Source organism: Thamnophis sirtalis, unplaced genomic scaffold (genome assembly GCF_051295495.1).
Source record: "Thamnophis sirtalis isolate CommonGarterSnake01/CBP01778 unplaced genomic scaffold, rThaSir2_p1.2 scaffold_4, whole genome shotgun sequence".
NCBI lineage: Eukaryota > Metazoa > Chordata > Lepidosauria > Squamata > Natricidae > Thamnophis > Thamnophis sirtalis.
The window spans coordinates 135,280,045-135,296,243 of record NW_028261384.1 but is presented as its reverse complement, the minus strand read 5'-3'; the positions used below and the strand labels follow the sequence as shown (position 1 = coordinate 135,296,243).

The following is a 16,199-nucleotide window of genomic DNA, read 5'->3' as shown; positions in this document are numbered from 1 at the left end:
TCCAATCATCTATCATCTATCATCTATCATCTATCATCTATCATCTATCATCTATCATCTATCATCTATCATCTATCATCTATCATCTATCATCTATCATCTATCATCTATCATCTATCATCTATCATCTATCATCTATCATCTATCATCTATCATCTATCATCTATCATCTATCATCTATCATCTATCATCTATCATCTATCATCTATCATCTATCATCTATCATCTATCATCTATCATCTATCATCTATCATCTATCATCTATCATCTATATATCTATATTATCTATATGTGTATGTGTATGTGTTTGTGTGTATGACATACAGATTAATGGAGCATTATCCAACATCACAAGAGCAAGTGTGTGTGTGTGTGTGTCTGTGTGTGTCTGTGTGTGTGAAATCTGATTTTTAAAATTACTTTTATTTCCAAAAGAGGAAGAAGCAGTTTCTTGAATGGACAATTAACAATTTTCTTTTTTAAAGCCAGTTATAGGGAAAATGTTTAGTAGATAATTAGCTTTTCCTTGAAGAGTCCAAATTAGTGTGCACTGTGTTTACCTCCTTAAAGCTCCAGAGAGTTTCCAGAAAGCAGTGAAAACTAGAAAGCATGGATGAAAGAGGTTATAAACTAATCCTGGTCACATGAAGAACTTGGGGTGGTGGGAAGGGGTGAAGAGTTAAAGGGGATGTTTCAACATCTCTTCTTTCTTCAATCAGGCCAATTTCAGATTTGAGTTGTAGAAATCTCAGTCATTATCCATTATCTGTATCTCCATGGAAGTTTAAGGTTAGATTGATGCTTTTCTCCTAGGAAGTGTGTTGGGAAAACCTAGTATGTTAAGTCAGATCCATTGGTGTGTGTTGATATATTGGAGAGCTCTTTTAGAAGATTTTTGGGCTGTTGATGTATTATTCTTCCTGGTGTTCCCAGGGATCAAGGGGAATACACTCAACTGTTCAGGGGTCGATCCTTTTCCTATTCTGCATGAATGGTACCAACCAGGTGACCTCCTTATTGGAGCTGTGGTTTCACAGAACCTCTATCCCTTCAATGAACATTTATTCCAACAGCATCCATTTCAGGAGCTACATGGAATTTCAAAGTAAGCAGGTCCTACACATTGTTCCCTGAAAGGATGACTTGTTTATTCTAAGCTTCATTCAATGTCCACATCAGTTTCTTTGACTTACAATGATCTTAAAGAAGGCAGCTGAAGTTATAATACAGACCAAGCATTTACTGAATATTTTGAGATTTCAAATCCCACCTCTCGGTACTAATGAGAGAATATTTATTTATTTTGAAATATTTATTTTATTTTGGAATATTTATTCTATTTTGAAAAAAAAGAAATGCAAATGTAGACTAGACTAGACTAGACTAGACTAGACTAGACTAGACTAGACTAGACTAGAACAGAACAGAACAGAACAGAACAGAACAGAACAGAATAGAATTCTTTATTGGCCAAGTGTGATTGGACATACAAGGAATTTGTCTTTGGTGCATATGCTCTCAGTGTAGGTAAAAAGACAAGATACATACATCAAGAATCATAAGGTACAACCCTTAATGATAGTAAAACAAAATTCAAGTATGAATTTGAATGCCCAAGGAATACCTAAATTACTAATAAAAGAGAACATTTTTAGCCCAGATTCAACTATGCATTCCTTGGTGCTCTGTGACCTTGGTTGTTTTTTTTTGCAGATATTTTGTTACTTGGTTAGGTAATATCTTTAGTGTCCTAAAGAGCACTTGAAAGCACTGAATATCTTACTTTGTTGGGTAGCAAAATATCTGAAAGAAAACAATGAAACTCAGAGAGCACCACAGATATCACAATACCTAGAATATAAATACATGAAAGTGGGAATTCATAGTAGAAGAAAATGTTCAAAAATATGGGTTTCCTATTACATGGGGAATGGGTGGCTCAGTGGCTAAGATCCTGAGCTTGTCAATCAGAAGGTCAACAGTTGAGCAGTTTGAATCCCCAGCACCGCGTAATGGAGTGAGCTCCCATTACTTGTCCCAGCTTCTGCCAACCTAGCTTTTCAAAAGCATGTAAAAAGGCAAGTAGAAAAATAGGGACCACTTTGGTGGGAAGGTAACAGCGCTCTATGCACCTTCGACATTGAGTCATGCTGACCACATGACCATGGAGACGTCTTCAGACAGCACTAGCTCTTCGGCTTAGAAACAGAGATGAGCACTGCCCCCTAGAGTCAGGAACTAGTATGTATGTGCGTGGGAACCTTTAACATTACCTAGCACATAAAATAAGTATAAAATGGGAAAAGCATTCTTCCCAATTACCAGATTTCCAAAGAAGGAAGAGGAAATGGAGGGGGGAGAGAAATAATTAAAAGGAAAGTAAAAAATAAAGAAGTGGAATTAGTTTAGTTTACATAAAACAGGGCACACAATCTTTCCCATTGTTCATTAATAGAAATCATAAAAACATTAAGTAGTGTACTTTGTAATGAATGACTTCTATGATACAGTGCATAATGTACAAGGAAATTTGAACCATGATATTTTGAAGCAGTATAAAAGGAATTTAACTTAATTTGATTTAATTTAATTAATGAAGGATTCCCATGATATTATGCACAACAAAATCCACACCATGGTACTTTGAAGAAAAAGTAGAAAAGGAATTTAATCATTTTTTTTTATTTTGACCACGGAAATGGCCATTCTTGATAATTCCCTCATTTATTCACTGAAAAATTATTTTCTAAAAGATTTTTTTATTTGCAGTCTGATCACAAAATTCTATCAACATGTCCTTTCCTTGGTCTTTGCTGCTAAGGAAATCAATGAGAATTCAGAAATCTTACCGAACATTAGTCTTGGGTTCCATATTTATGACAGCTACTATGATGCAAGGCTGACTTATCGGACCACCCTGGACTTAATTTTCAAATCAGATAGATTTCTGCCCAACTACAGATGTGGCCTTCAGAAAAATCTCATGGCCATTATTGGAGGACTTGGGTCAGATACTTCATCCCATATGGCAGAAATTGTACAGTTCTACAAAATTCCTCAGGTAGGTCCAGGGATGAGGAAATTTCTCTTATTCTTAATTACTTAAGAGCCTTCTTCAGTATTTATTCTCATATGTTTGTCCCTACAAAAACATGATTGTAGAGTTCTACAAAATTCTACAGGTGGGTCAAAGGGATGAGGGAATTTTTATTCTTCTTAATTAGTTAAAAAAGAAGAAGAGCCTTCTTAAGTATACATTCTCATGTGTTTATCCCCACAACAACATGATTGGAAGGAAATCTGATTGCATCCTTAACAAAAGATTAGAAATAAAATATTAGCCTGCAATGGTCAAGATGGATTTATATACCAGCTGGTATTTGATCATGTTCCAACTAGAAAAAAAATGACAACAACTAAAATGGAACTGCATTCTTTTATAAATGGTAAGATATATGGGCAGTCTAGAAACTGAGAATAGAATAGAATAGAATAGAATAGAATTCTTTATTGGCCAAGTGTGATTGTACACACAAGGAATTTGTCTTTGGTGCATATGCTCTCAGTGTACATGAGGAGAATAAAATACATTCTTCAAGAATAAAGAGATACTTACTTAGTGATAGTCAAGGTTACTAATCAGCTATCAAATTGTGCTAGTAAACATATCAAACAATATAAATTGAAAGGTACAAGCAACATGGTGATTGTCATAAGTGGGAAGAGCTAGACTCTAGCAAGGAAGAGAAGAATAATAGTAATAAAGTCTTAATAGATAATTTGACAGTTTTGTGGGGATTAGTTGTTTAGCAGAGTGATGACAATCGTGGAAAAAACTGTCCTTTTGTCCAGTTGTTCTGGTGTGCAGAGCCCTATAGCATTGTTTTGAAGGTAGAAGTTGAAATAATTTATGCCAAGGATGTGAGATATTTTCACAACCCTCTTTTTGACTCGTGCAGTATACAGGTCCTCAATGGAAGGCAGATTGGTAGCAATTGGTTTTTCCCCCCCCTGCAGTTCTAATTATCCATCGAAGTCTGTGTCTGTCTTGTTGGGTTGCAGAGCCAAACCAGATAGTTATAGAGCTGCAGATGACAGACTCAATCATTCTTCTGTAGAATTGAATCACCAGCTCCTTGGACAGTTTGTGCTTCCTGAGTTGGCACAGAAAGAACATTCTTTGTTGTGCTTTTTGATGATGTTTTTGATGCTAGCTGTCCATTTTAAGTCTTGAGATATGATAGAACCTAGAAAGTTGAAAGTCTCTACTTTCAACTGTGTTGTCTAGTATTGTAAGAGGTGATAATATAGGAGGGATTCTCCTAAAATCTACCACCATTTCTATGGTTTTGAGTGTATTAATTCAAGGTTGTTCTGGCTGCAACACAAGGCTGGTTGTTCAACCTCCTGTCTGTATGCAGATTCATCGTTGTCTTGAATGAGACCAATCACTGTTGTATCATCTGCAAACCTCAGTATACATTCTCATGTGTTTATCCTCACAAAAACATGATTGGAAGTAAATCTGAAACTAAATAGAAACATGAGATATGAAATGAACGAACGAATGAACGAACAAACAAACAAACAAACAAACAAACAAATACATTATTTAAATCCTCTGATGAATATTCTTTTGTTTTCTTTTAGCTGCCATATGGATCCTTTCCCCCAAAAGAATTTCGTATCAGTAGATTATCTCCTTTTTATTGTATGGCACCAAACGAGGGTCCTTTATACATTGGGATTATCCGATTGCTTCAATATTTTGGATGGAAATGGGTTGGGCTCTTTGCTGTCGAAAATGAGAGTGGAGAACAATTTTTGAAGGAGCTACAGGGGATGCTTTCCCAGCATGGAATCTGTCCAGCCTTCATAGAAAGAATCCCCCTTCTGCTTCCAATGGATGACCTCCATACATTTAGCGATAAGATGAAAAGTTTGTATGTACATCTCACAGACATTAAAGCCAATGTATTTATTCTCTATGGAGAGGCTTATACAATTCTATGGCTCCTATCACCCATATTTCTAAGCCACCCTGAGGATCAATTAAATATATCCCTTAGAAAAGTATGGGTCACAACAAGTCAAGTTGACTTCATACTCACAGGGAGTCTAAAGATGTGGGATCTCCAATTCTTTGATGGAGCCATTTCTTTTCAGATACATTCAGGGGAAGTTCCAGCATTCAAAGAATTTCTGAAGTCCATAGAACCTTTTCGGAGACAAGAAGATGGATTTCTAAAGGATTTTTGGGAACAAGCATTTGACTGTTTCTTGTCTAATTCAGAAATACCAGCAATGGACATGGGAAAATGTACTGGGGAGGAGAATCTCCACAGCCTTCCTGGACCTCTCTTTGAAATGCAAATGACAGGTCATAGTTATAGCATCTATAATGGTATCTATGTTGTGGCTCATTCTTTGCAAGCCTTACTATCAAAAGAATCCAGTCAGAATAAAATATTGGTGGATAAAATCCCAGAACTTACAAATCTACCACCTTTTAAGGTAAAGTTGTCCAAAAACATATTAGAAAATGATTTGGATCACAAGATGGCCACAACTAATTTCTTGGTAAGCTAAAAAGAATAGGATAGACAGCTATTACCACCAGATGGATTTGTGTTCTGACCCCCTCCTCCGTCCAGTAACGAAAGCCAAGACACACTTAATGAGAATGTCCTTTAATAGCAAGTCCAGACTCTCAGTGGCTGAAAGCCAAATAAACAAACAGATAAGGACCTTGGCAGCAAGGCTGACAAACCTTGGCAGCAATTCAGACAAACTCTGGCGGCAATCCAGCCTGCCAAGTTAGTTTCTCTTTAGTCCAAGCGTTGACTTCTGCAAGAAGGGCGTGGCACAAGCAGTCTTTTTTATAGTCTGGAGAGGAGCCTAATGACCATCAGCTGAGTGTAATTACCTCCTGTAATTAAGTAGTTGTTCTTGACGCCGAGTAGCTCTTCGACGGCGTGCATCCCGGAACAACTCATTGTTGGTTTCTGGATCACTCTCCCTTGTCTCCTCCCCACTGATCCAAGGCTCAGGCGCCACCTGGTGGCCAACAAGTCTCTCTGCACCCTGCTCAGAGTCGGAACCCTGTCCAGGGTCCTCCACATCCTCCAGGGCCGACTCATAGGGTCCCTCGCTGTTGGAGTGTGGTGGCAGCTCCAAAGGCTCCTGCTGGGCCACAACAGATTTGTAACTGGCTGGCAAATCACACTTTATTTTTATTTATTTATTTTATTTATTTTGTCAAGCATGTATAAGATGACAGATATAAGTATAAACATGATTATGAATACAGGAAATGCATACAAATAAGTGGGGACAGTAGGACAGGGATGGTAGCCACGTTGGTATGCTTATGCATGCCAATTACAGACCTCTTAGGAATGGGGTGAGGTCAACAGTAGACAGTCTAAGCTTAAAGTTATGGGGGCTTAGGGATGAAACCACAGAGTCAGGCAGTGCATTCCTGGCATTGACAACTCTTTAGTTAAAGTTGTATTTTCTGCAATCGAGTTTGGAATGGTTTACGTTAAGTTTGAATCTATTGTGAGCTCCTGTATTGTTGTGGTTGAAACTGAAGTAGTCATTGACAGATAGGATATTGTAGCAGATAATTTTGTGTACAATGCTCAGGTCAGACTGAAGGTGGATTAATTCTAAGTTGTCTAAGCACAAAATTTCAAGCAGGTGGTATGTGAGCAGAGGAAGGGAGGACTCTTCTCGTGAAATATCCCTGGCCCTGCTCAATTGTATTAATGTCAGATTTGCAGTGTGGGTTCCAGACAGATGAGGTGTATTCGAGAATAGGTCTAGCAAAAGTTTTATATGCCCTAGTTAGCAGTACAATATTACCCAGAGAAGAAGCTTCACAAGATTAGGTTAACAACTCTTAATGGCCTTTTGGCGATGTTATTACAGTGAGCTCTGGCACTTAGATCATTAGAAATGAGTACTCCAAGGTCCTTGACAAAGTGAGGGTCATCCATGAGGTGTAGTCTTCAATTGAACTTCATCTAGATGGAAGGAAGGAAGTAGCGAGCACCCCAAAGTTCTGTTTTAGGCCCAGTAGTCTTCAACCTCGTTGCAAATAATTTACATGAGGAAATAGAAGGGTAACTCATCAAATTTCCAGACCAGCCAACACTTCAAGATTCAAATGCATTTCGACACAGTTATACATTGGGCCCCATCTAACAAAATGAAATTCAGTGTAGAGAAAAGTAAGGTTTTACACTTAAGCAAGGGGAGGGGGGAATCAAATATGTAGATATAGATGAGGTGAGATCTGACTCAATATCATTAACTGTGAAAAGGATCTTGAAGTCCTAGGAGACATTTTTTTAAAATTTGAGTCAGCAATGTGCAACAGCAGCCAGAAAAGCCAACGCAGTCCTAGGTTGCATTAACAGACGAATAGAATCAAGATTGCATGAAGTGTTAGTATCGCTTAATAAAGCCTTAGTATGACACCACATTTAGAACACTGCATCCAGTTTTTATAATATGCATATTATAAAAAAAGATGCAAAATATCTGAATACCATGCAGAAAAGATTATTAGGAGGCTGGAGGCTAAAACATATCAATAATGGTTGCAGGAATTTGGCTTGTCTAGTCTAGTGAAAAGAAGGACTAGGAGTGAAATAATAGCAGTTTCCAATGTTTGAGGGGCTGCCATAAAGAAGAGAGGGGTCAACCTATTATCCAACACCCCTGAATGCAGGACAAGAAACAGTGGATGGAGACTATTCAAGGAGAGAAGCAATCTAGAACCAAAGAGAAATTTCATCAATTAACCAGTGGACTGGCTTGCCTTCAGATGCTGTGAGTGTTCCATCATCGGAGGCTTGTAAAAAGAGACTGGGCAGCCCCTTGTCTGAAATGGTATAGGGCAAGGGTCAGCAATCTGTGGTTCTGGAGCCGCATGTGGCTCTTTCATCCCTCTGCTGTGGCTCCCTGTAGCTCAAAATATGTCATAACCGCAAACGTGTGTAACCAGCACACAATTTATTGAGCTTTTTGACACCCAGTAGGCCATCCATGTATAAATCCAAGAAAAGTTTCAGAAGAAAACAGAACCTTTAATTCAAATACATATGCTTGTTTTGTGAGCGGTCACGAAATAGTCAGGCGTGGGAATGGTTTTATGGCTCCCGGTGTTTTCTTTTGTCTGGGAAATGGATCCAAATGGCTCTTTGAGTGTTTAAGGTTGCTAACCTCTGGTGTGGGGTCCCCTACATGTACAGGGGTTGGGCGAGAAGACCTCCAAGGTCCCTTCCAACTGTGCTATTCTGTTATTCTATTAATGTCAGGGTTCTGATGGATGCCCTAATTAGAGTCTTAGACCAAGTTTCAAAGGAAATCCAGTTATTTATTAGGAGCAACATGTGGGCACATTACCCAAGTGAAGCTAACTCTGACCCCACATAATTTACAACCCAATTATGACCCTGTTTCCCCCCTCCCCCAGGGTGTGTCATAAATCACATCCTCCAATGGGCTGTACAGATCACGCCCCTTCGGCTGCTGCGGGTAACCTGGGAGACAGCCTTGAGAAATATATGTGTGGAATGTGCTTCTGTTTGTGGCTGCCATGCTGCGTTGTCAGTTCCCTACCTCCCTTGCCTATGGCAGAGATGCTTTCTGAGTTGACAATTAAGATGACCTCAGTCTTATTTCCAGACACAATATATCATTCAAATAGCTATGATTAAATCAATGATAAGCACATAAGGAAAATACTGTTCTTTTGCCTTTCGGTTAATCCTACCACTGGGTTATATTCAACTTTCTACCCAAGAAAAATATGTGAACTACTATTCATAGTACAGGTAGTCCTTATAATGGTTCTATTCTATATGCCATCAACCTTATAATGGTTGATTTAGTAACCATTCCAAGTTACAAGAGCCTGAAAATAGTGACTTATGAATTATTTTTCACACTTATGACCCAATAGTTATGTGATTTACATTCAGATGCTTAACAATTGATTGATATTTTTGATGGTTGCTCCTGATGGTTCAGGAGTCATTTCACGATCTTCCGACAAGCAAAGTCAAAGGACAACCCAGATTTACTTTACAACCATGTTACTAATATAACAGCTGCAGTGATTCATTTAACAAATGTTGCAGAAAAAAGGTAATCAAACGGGACAAATTCACAACAATTTTTTTAAAATTGAACATCATAAATTTTGTGGCTGTAAGTTGAGGACTGCCTGTAATACTTTTGCTTTTTTATATCCATGAAAATGGAAAACATGGTGCTCATTACTGTATATAGTGATGTACTCCTTGTTAATGTTAAACTGTAAAAATACATTTGGAAAGAAGGGGAAAATGTCTCATAGCATGTTTTATCCCTCTATTTTTAAAACTTCCTCTTTTTCTTCTTTTTTTCAAGTAGCTGCACCCATTTCTTCAAAGCATTTCTTTCAACAACTCAGCGGGGGAAACGGTGTCCTTTAATGAAAAGATGGAAAGTGCAGGAGGATTTGACATCGTCAACGTGATCACTTTTTCAAACAATTCCATCCAGAGAGTGAAAGTTGGCAAATTAGATGCCAATGCTCCAGAAGGAAATGAAGTGGTTATTAATGAAAATTTGATTGCATGGCACAAAGATTTTAAACAGGTATGGTTATTCTTGAGTGGGTCAGACTGCTGCAAAAATTTGCTACAACATGTGTCACATTCCTCCATTGTACTCATTAAAAAAAACTGGTGAATTCCTTTGCAACTTTTTTAAAATGGATTGATTATTATCAAACACATGATTGAATGGTTTTAGCCAGGTTCTTGAAAGGAAGAGACTTCAATTAAAATGTCTCCAAGCAATCTCTCCTGGCCATAATTCTCTTTACAGCATGTTTGTTAATGTTAATGTTTAATAAATTTATATGCCACCCAATCCCGAAGGACTCCAGGTGGCTTACATAAAAACAATTTAAAAATACTAAAAAAATTAAAAAATAGAAAGACAGGGAAGTTAAAAGACACAACATGCACTCAACCTTAGTGGGGCTGGACCTCATTCAAGAGGTCAACAGCCCCAGGCCTGCCGGAATAACCAGGTCTTAATAGACTTATGGAAGGCCGAGAGAGTGGGGAGGGTCCGGATCTCTGGGGGTAGATCGTTCCATAGAGCCGGGGCAGCTACAGAGAAGGCCCTCCCCCCAGGGACCACCAGATGACATTGTCTAGTCGGCGGCACCCGGAGAAGGCTGGATGACTAACTTGCTGTATCTCTCAGTGGATGAAAAAGCCAAACAATTTACAAATTACCTCTGCATTTGTTTTTGTTTTTTTCATGTTATGAATAGGTTCTTCCAGTTTCTCTGTGCAACGGACACTGTCACCCTGGGTATTGGAAGAGAAAATCTGAAGAGAACCTTTTTTGCTGCTATGACTGCATTCCCTGTCCGTGGGGGAAGATTTCAAGCAAGGCAGGTCAGTGATGAAGTCCTTAAATTTTTAGAGACACTGGCTGCAAAGAAATTGTTTTGTCAAACAAGTTACAGTTTGTTCAGATGCATGTATCTATGTCAGAGATGGGTTTCACATAATCTTACTGCCGGTTCGCTGTGCACAAATATGTGAGCGCACAGCCTTCCACGCATGTGTCTTGCTCGTGCGTGCAGCTTGCACGCATGTACGCAGCTTAGAAAATGTGACTTAAAAAGGATGGCATAGCACCAAGGCAGGTGGATGGCCCCATCTGCAGGTCCACACTTCCTATTTACCCAAACCGGTCTAAACCATCTGAATACCACCCCTGATCTCTTCCTTTCTAAAGATGAGGTTTCCCAACCTCTAAAGCAAGGAACAAGCATAATTTCTATAAACCTCGGTTAATAACAATTTGAGGATATTATGAGACTTTGCAGAATCCTAGCATGCATACATACAATCTCTTCTCTTATAACATTTTTAATCTCAGGTTTCAAAATACCAACTAGAAAACAAAAGTGATTGTTTATATGGCTTCCTCCAAATGTCATCTGTAAACCAAGATATACATAGTGACGACAGTCAAATCTTGGCCCAACCGCATTTTACATGGTGGCCACCCAAAAGCATTACATTTATATATGTATAAAAATGGCTGTGTGTGTGTATGTTCCAGCATAACTCTGGAACACCTGGAGCAATTTCAACCAAACTTGGTACACGATGACTTACTCTCTGGAAACAAACTTTTGGGGTAAGACACCCATAAAAACCCTTGGGGTGTGGGTTCTGTTAAGATATAGCCTGTTGTTCCTTAAAAAGGCTGCTACTGTACTGCCGTAAAATGGCTTCTACTGTGCAGTGCAGTAGAGTTGCCAGGGTAATGGCTACATAGTACTCCACAAGTGCGCTCCCTCTGGTAAGGGGGGGAATTCAACATTAGAAACATTGGGAAATATAGATATGTATGTATACACACACAGTTATATTGAGGAACATTTCTATCAGCTTGCTTAAATGTACACAAAAAATGTACTTCCTCTAAAATTCCGGAAAAAACAATTGAATGCAAACGATGTAAGTGATCTATGGACAAGAAAACAACACCTTACTGTAAGAATAATGGGAATGTATAGAACTGATATTCTTTCCACATTGCAGTCAGCCATGTTTGAACACAAGAATTAAACTGTAAGAATTTCAAAGGATTCATTTGTTGCTCACCAATCAAAATTTTTAGAACCTCTTCTGTAGGTGTGGCAAGCTTTGTGGGAGTGGCTTGCTGGCCATGTCACCAGGTGGGAGTGGCTTGGTAGTCATGTGAACTGGGTGGGAATGGCCAACTTGTAAAATGTGATGAAACTCACTTAACAACGCTTTTGCTTAGCAACCAAAATGTTGGCTCAGAAACTCTGGCATTTGAAGCACGCAAGTCTTAAAGCTTTCAAGTTACAAGACCCTTGCACCCCTAACCCTTTAGGAAAAAAAACCCAAGGGTGTTCAAACTTGACAGCTTTAAGACTTCAACTCCCAGAATTCCTCCTCTCGCTCTTCATCTTGATGATGTGCGGACAAGCAGGGCGAGGGAGCTGGAACTGGTTCTAAACGGCACTATAGATTTATGGAACTTCTTCTATAGAAGAGGTTGGAACTGGCAGGAACCCATCCCTGCTTTTAAGGTAAGCAGCTGAGCTTCTAAATGCTCCATTTTCAGCACTCCAGACAAGCGCTTAAAACGCATGCACCTACAAAGCATGTGCTTACCAAACCAGTTGTTAAACTGACAGCATCCCACCACTGGCTGCTGATATAAATTTTCTGTCTCTGCTTAAATAGAGGGGGATGGGACAAAAAAATCCCCTTTGAATTGAGTAAAATATTTAGAATGGTCTTTTGCAGTGGATAAATGAACAGGTGTATGAAAGGCAGTTTTTGAAAAGGACAATTCTGTAACACTCCCCCACCCCCACCTCCAAACACACATACAGTTTTCTCTTCTAAACCCAGATTTAGTAATTGGGATATTTCAAGGGATATTATTAAATAGAATTTATTTTTATTTTCAAAACAAACACAACACATAAAATCTTCCTTCTTTACATACTGTAGAAAGTGTATCAATTGGTTACCAAAGGTTTTCATTCGTCTCTTCCACAGTCATCAAGCACAATTCATATTAACTCAAGTATTTTAACTCAAATATTTATACATGTTACCCCTATACCACCATTTGTATTTGACTATAATTATTTAAACTTCCTTCATTATAAAATATACCAAGGTTTAATACATACCCACATACTGGCATTTCATTTAATATTTCTAAAATCCTCCAATAACACTGAATCCTCATGGCCTATTCTAGCTAAACATCCAAAATATTTAATAACAAACTTTTCTAATCCTCCTTTCAAAATCGCTGTTGGCAATTTTCATCTAGTTTCCTTATATTATACTCATACATATATATAGGTTATCATCATTATCCCTCCTTTATTTGACTATATCCTGTATCATAACATTTTCCCCCTAATAATCAAAACTTAACTGTATCTAACAGTTCTTTTTTAATAACCTTTGTATGTAATCCAAGAGAATTTCTAATCTTCCTTTCATGGGTACCATTCAATATTCATATCCAATTATTACTTATCATAACACTAGACATTGTATACATTATTATCATTATCAATTATTTATTTAACTATATCTATTATCACTAAATTTCACTGTTTAACTAGTTTTAAGTTATATTCCAGGGATATTATTGATGGATCATTTTCTAAAATTATTTCTGTCTTCAGCTTTACGTGTTGCTTAACAGTAAACAGTAAATCCAACAAAGACTTGAAAGAGATGTGATGAAGAAGGTCAGTTTTGCTTTAACGCTGTAAATTCTGCTTGGAACACAAGGCCATGGGGCCACAGGGCCAAGTCATATTGGAAGGAATGTCAGTCTTCAAACAATAGCATAGAACATTTGAGAAAGAAGTGGGAAATAGAAAGTGAATGAGGGTTTTTTTTTAATCTTTTTATCCAGACACAGAAGATTGTTTCAAATGTCCTGAAGATCAGTATGCAAGCAAGGAGCAAGATCGATGCCTTAACAAAACAATGAGTTTCCTGTCCTTTGAAGAACCTTTAGGAATCAGTCTGGCCTCAGCTGCTGTTTGCTTCTCCCTCATGACAATCAGTGTGCTTGGAATTTTCCTTAAGCGTAGAGAAACGCCCATCGTCAAGGCCAACAACCGAGACCTCTCTTACACACTACTCATTGCCCTTCTGCTCTGCTTTCTTTCTTCCTTGTTATTCCTTGGTCAGCCAGGGAAAGTAACCTGCCTTCTCCGGCAACCAGCATTCAGCATCATCTTCTCAGCTGCTGTTTCTTGTGTGTTAGCTAAAACTATTACTGTAGTTGTAGCTTTCATGGCTACTAAGCCAGGTTCTTCAATGAGAAAATGGGTGGGGAAAAGATTGTCTCTTGCCATTGTCCTTTCTTGTTCTCTTCTTCAAGCAGGCCTTTGCATTATATGGCTGGCAACCTCTCCTCCATTCCCTGAGTTAGACATGAATTCCCTTACAGAAATCATGATTTGGCAATGCAATGAAGGCTCCATCTTCATGTTCTATTGTGTCCTGGGCTATCTGGGCTTATTGGCCATTGCCAGCTTTATTGTGGCTTTCCTTGCCCGTAAATTACCTGACAGCTTTAATGAAGCCAAGTTCATCACCTTCAGCATGTTGGCCTTTTGCAGTGTGTGGATCTCCTTTTTTCCAGCCTATCTGAGCACAAAAGGACAAGCCATGGTAGCTGTGGAGGTCTTCTCCATCTTGTCCTCCAGCGCTGCATTATTGGGATGTATTTTTTCCCCAAAATGCTTCATCATTGTTCTTAGGCCAGAATTAAACACTAAGAGACTAATAAAATAATAAAATAAAATGAAGTTATTGAATCATGTGAAAGGGCAGCATGGTGGCCTTTTGGTAAAGATTGATGGTGAAGGTTGAAAGTTCAATCTTAGTTAGTGGCAGATAATTCTTGCCCAAGGCACAAAGGAAAAAAATCTGCTGTGAACTCCGTGTGGTGTCAGGAAGGACATCTCACCAATAAATCCTCAGCTCCATCCTGTTGCCCCAACTCTAACCTGGATTACGCTTTTACAGGGTCATAAAAAGAGAGGGTCTTTTAATTATATCACATAAGTGTTATTTTTTTCTCAAGGATATTGAGTTTAAATGGGGTGGATAAAATCCAGGGGTGGGCTCCTGCCAGTTCTAACCTCTTCTGTGGAAGAGTTTTCACAAATCTACAGTGCTGTTTAGAACCGGTTCTAAGTCCCTCCCCCCACCCATTCACACATCATCAAGATGAAGAGCGAGAGGAGGAATTCTGGGAGTTGACACACAAGGAATTTGTCTTTTTTGCATATGCTCTCAGTGTATACAAAAAGACAAGATACATTTGTCAAGAATCATAAGGTACAACACTAAATTGAATTGAATTGAATTTATTAAATTTATAGGCCACCCAATCCCGGAAGACTCCGGGCGGCTTACCCAAAACAAGAAAAGAAAAAAAATAAACAAAATAAAAATAAAGATTTAAAAATTATCCAACACACATTCAGAGTGGGGCTGGACCCTACATAATAAGGTCAACAGCCCCAGGCCTGCCGGAACAGCCAGGTTTTAACAGCTTTTCTGAAGGCCATGAGGGTGGGTGAGGTCCGGACCTCTGGGGGCAGCTGATTCCACAGGGTTGGAGCAGCCACAGAGAAGGCCCTCATCCGAGGCTCCGCCAGCCGACACTATCTGGCTGACGGCGTCCTAAGGAGGCCCACCCTGTGGGATCTTATCGGCCATTGGGAGGTATGCGGCAGTAGGCGGTCTCGCAAATACGCTGGTCCTAAGCCATATAAGGCTTTAATGGTAATGACCAACACCTTGAATTCCATTCGGAGACCAATTGGCAGCCAGTGCAGCTCACGGAGGATAGGTGTAATGTGGGTGTATCTCAATACACCCAATATTGCTCGCACAGCTGCATTCTGGACTAGCTGTAGTCTCCAAACGCTTTTCAGGGAGTCCCCACAACTTCTTCTTTTTTTTTTTTTTAAATATATTTTATTCAATTTTCACATTCCATTTGCAATCATTTATATACAGGGTATTCACTATAAGAAAAGAAAAAAAAAAGAAAAAGGGAATAAAACGAACAAATAAAAAGGAAACACAACTCATCATTCACAACCCCACCTAACCCTTCCATCCTCCATACACCCCATCTACCCCCTCCAACTTTCCTTTCTCCCTCTAACACTCCCCTCCTACTTCCCTTTCCCCTCAAACCTTCCTTCTCCCCTTACTCCCCAGACACCCTCCTTACATTCCCCTTACTCCTTACATTCCCCTTACTCCTTCCTTACTCCTCCCTCTTCCTTCCCTCTACCTCCCTCCTTGGTGTATGCCTTTATTCGAGTGTTGTTTGATCTGATAAAGGTAAAATGAACCAAGGAAAAAAAAAGAAAAAAAAAAGAAAAAAAAAGAACCACCGTATATAAATACATTCTTGTTCTTATTAAGGCTATGTTAACACCCCCCCACCCCACCCCCCACAAATCCCCATCCCTAATCCTCCCGACTTCCCAGGGCCCACACCTGGCGCTACCTTCTGTCTAAAATATCTTGTGTACATATGGATTAAAAAATAAAAGTAATATATCAAAAGAA

General features: G+C 39.0%; 1 protein-coding gene across 1 annotated transcript; it reads left to right on the top strand.

Moving 5' to 3' along the window:
• Window positions 1-2,698: 2,698 nt before the first annotated feature.
• On the top strand, window positions 2,699-14,399 carry LOC148046768 (vomeronasal type-2 receptor 26-like). The gene is made up of 5 exons (XM_087714940.1): window positions 2,699-3,061; window positions 4,651-5,514; window positions 9,427-9,654; window positions 10,343-10,469; window positions 13,510-14,399. Exons 1-5 carry the CDS (start codon window positions 2,699-2,701, stop codon window positions 14,397-14,399), a joined length of 2,472 nt encoding a protein of 823 aa, XP_087571066.1.
• The last annotated feature ends 1,800 nt before the right edge of the window (window positions 14,400-16,199 follow it).

Excerpts from the sequence above, each read along its gene's own strand:
- LOC148046768 (XM_087714940.1), top strand. The coding sequence starts at position 2,699 with ATGGCCATTCTTGATAATTCCCTCATTTATTCACTGAAAAATTATTTT. Across the intron at positions 3,062-4,650 it reads AGTTCTACAAAATTCCTCAG|CTGCCATATGGATCCTTTCC; the intron begins GTAGGTCCAGGG and ends GTTTTCTTTTAG. Across the intron at positions 9,655-10,342 it reads GGCACAAAGATTTTAAACAG|GTTCTTCCAGTTTCTCTGTG; the intron begins GTATGGTTATTC and ends TGTTATGAATAG.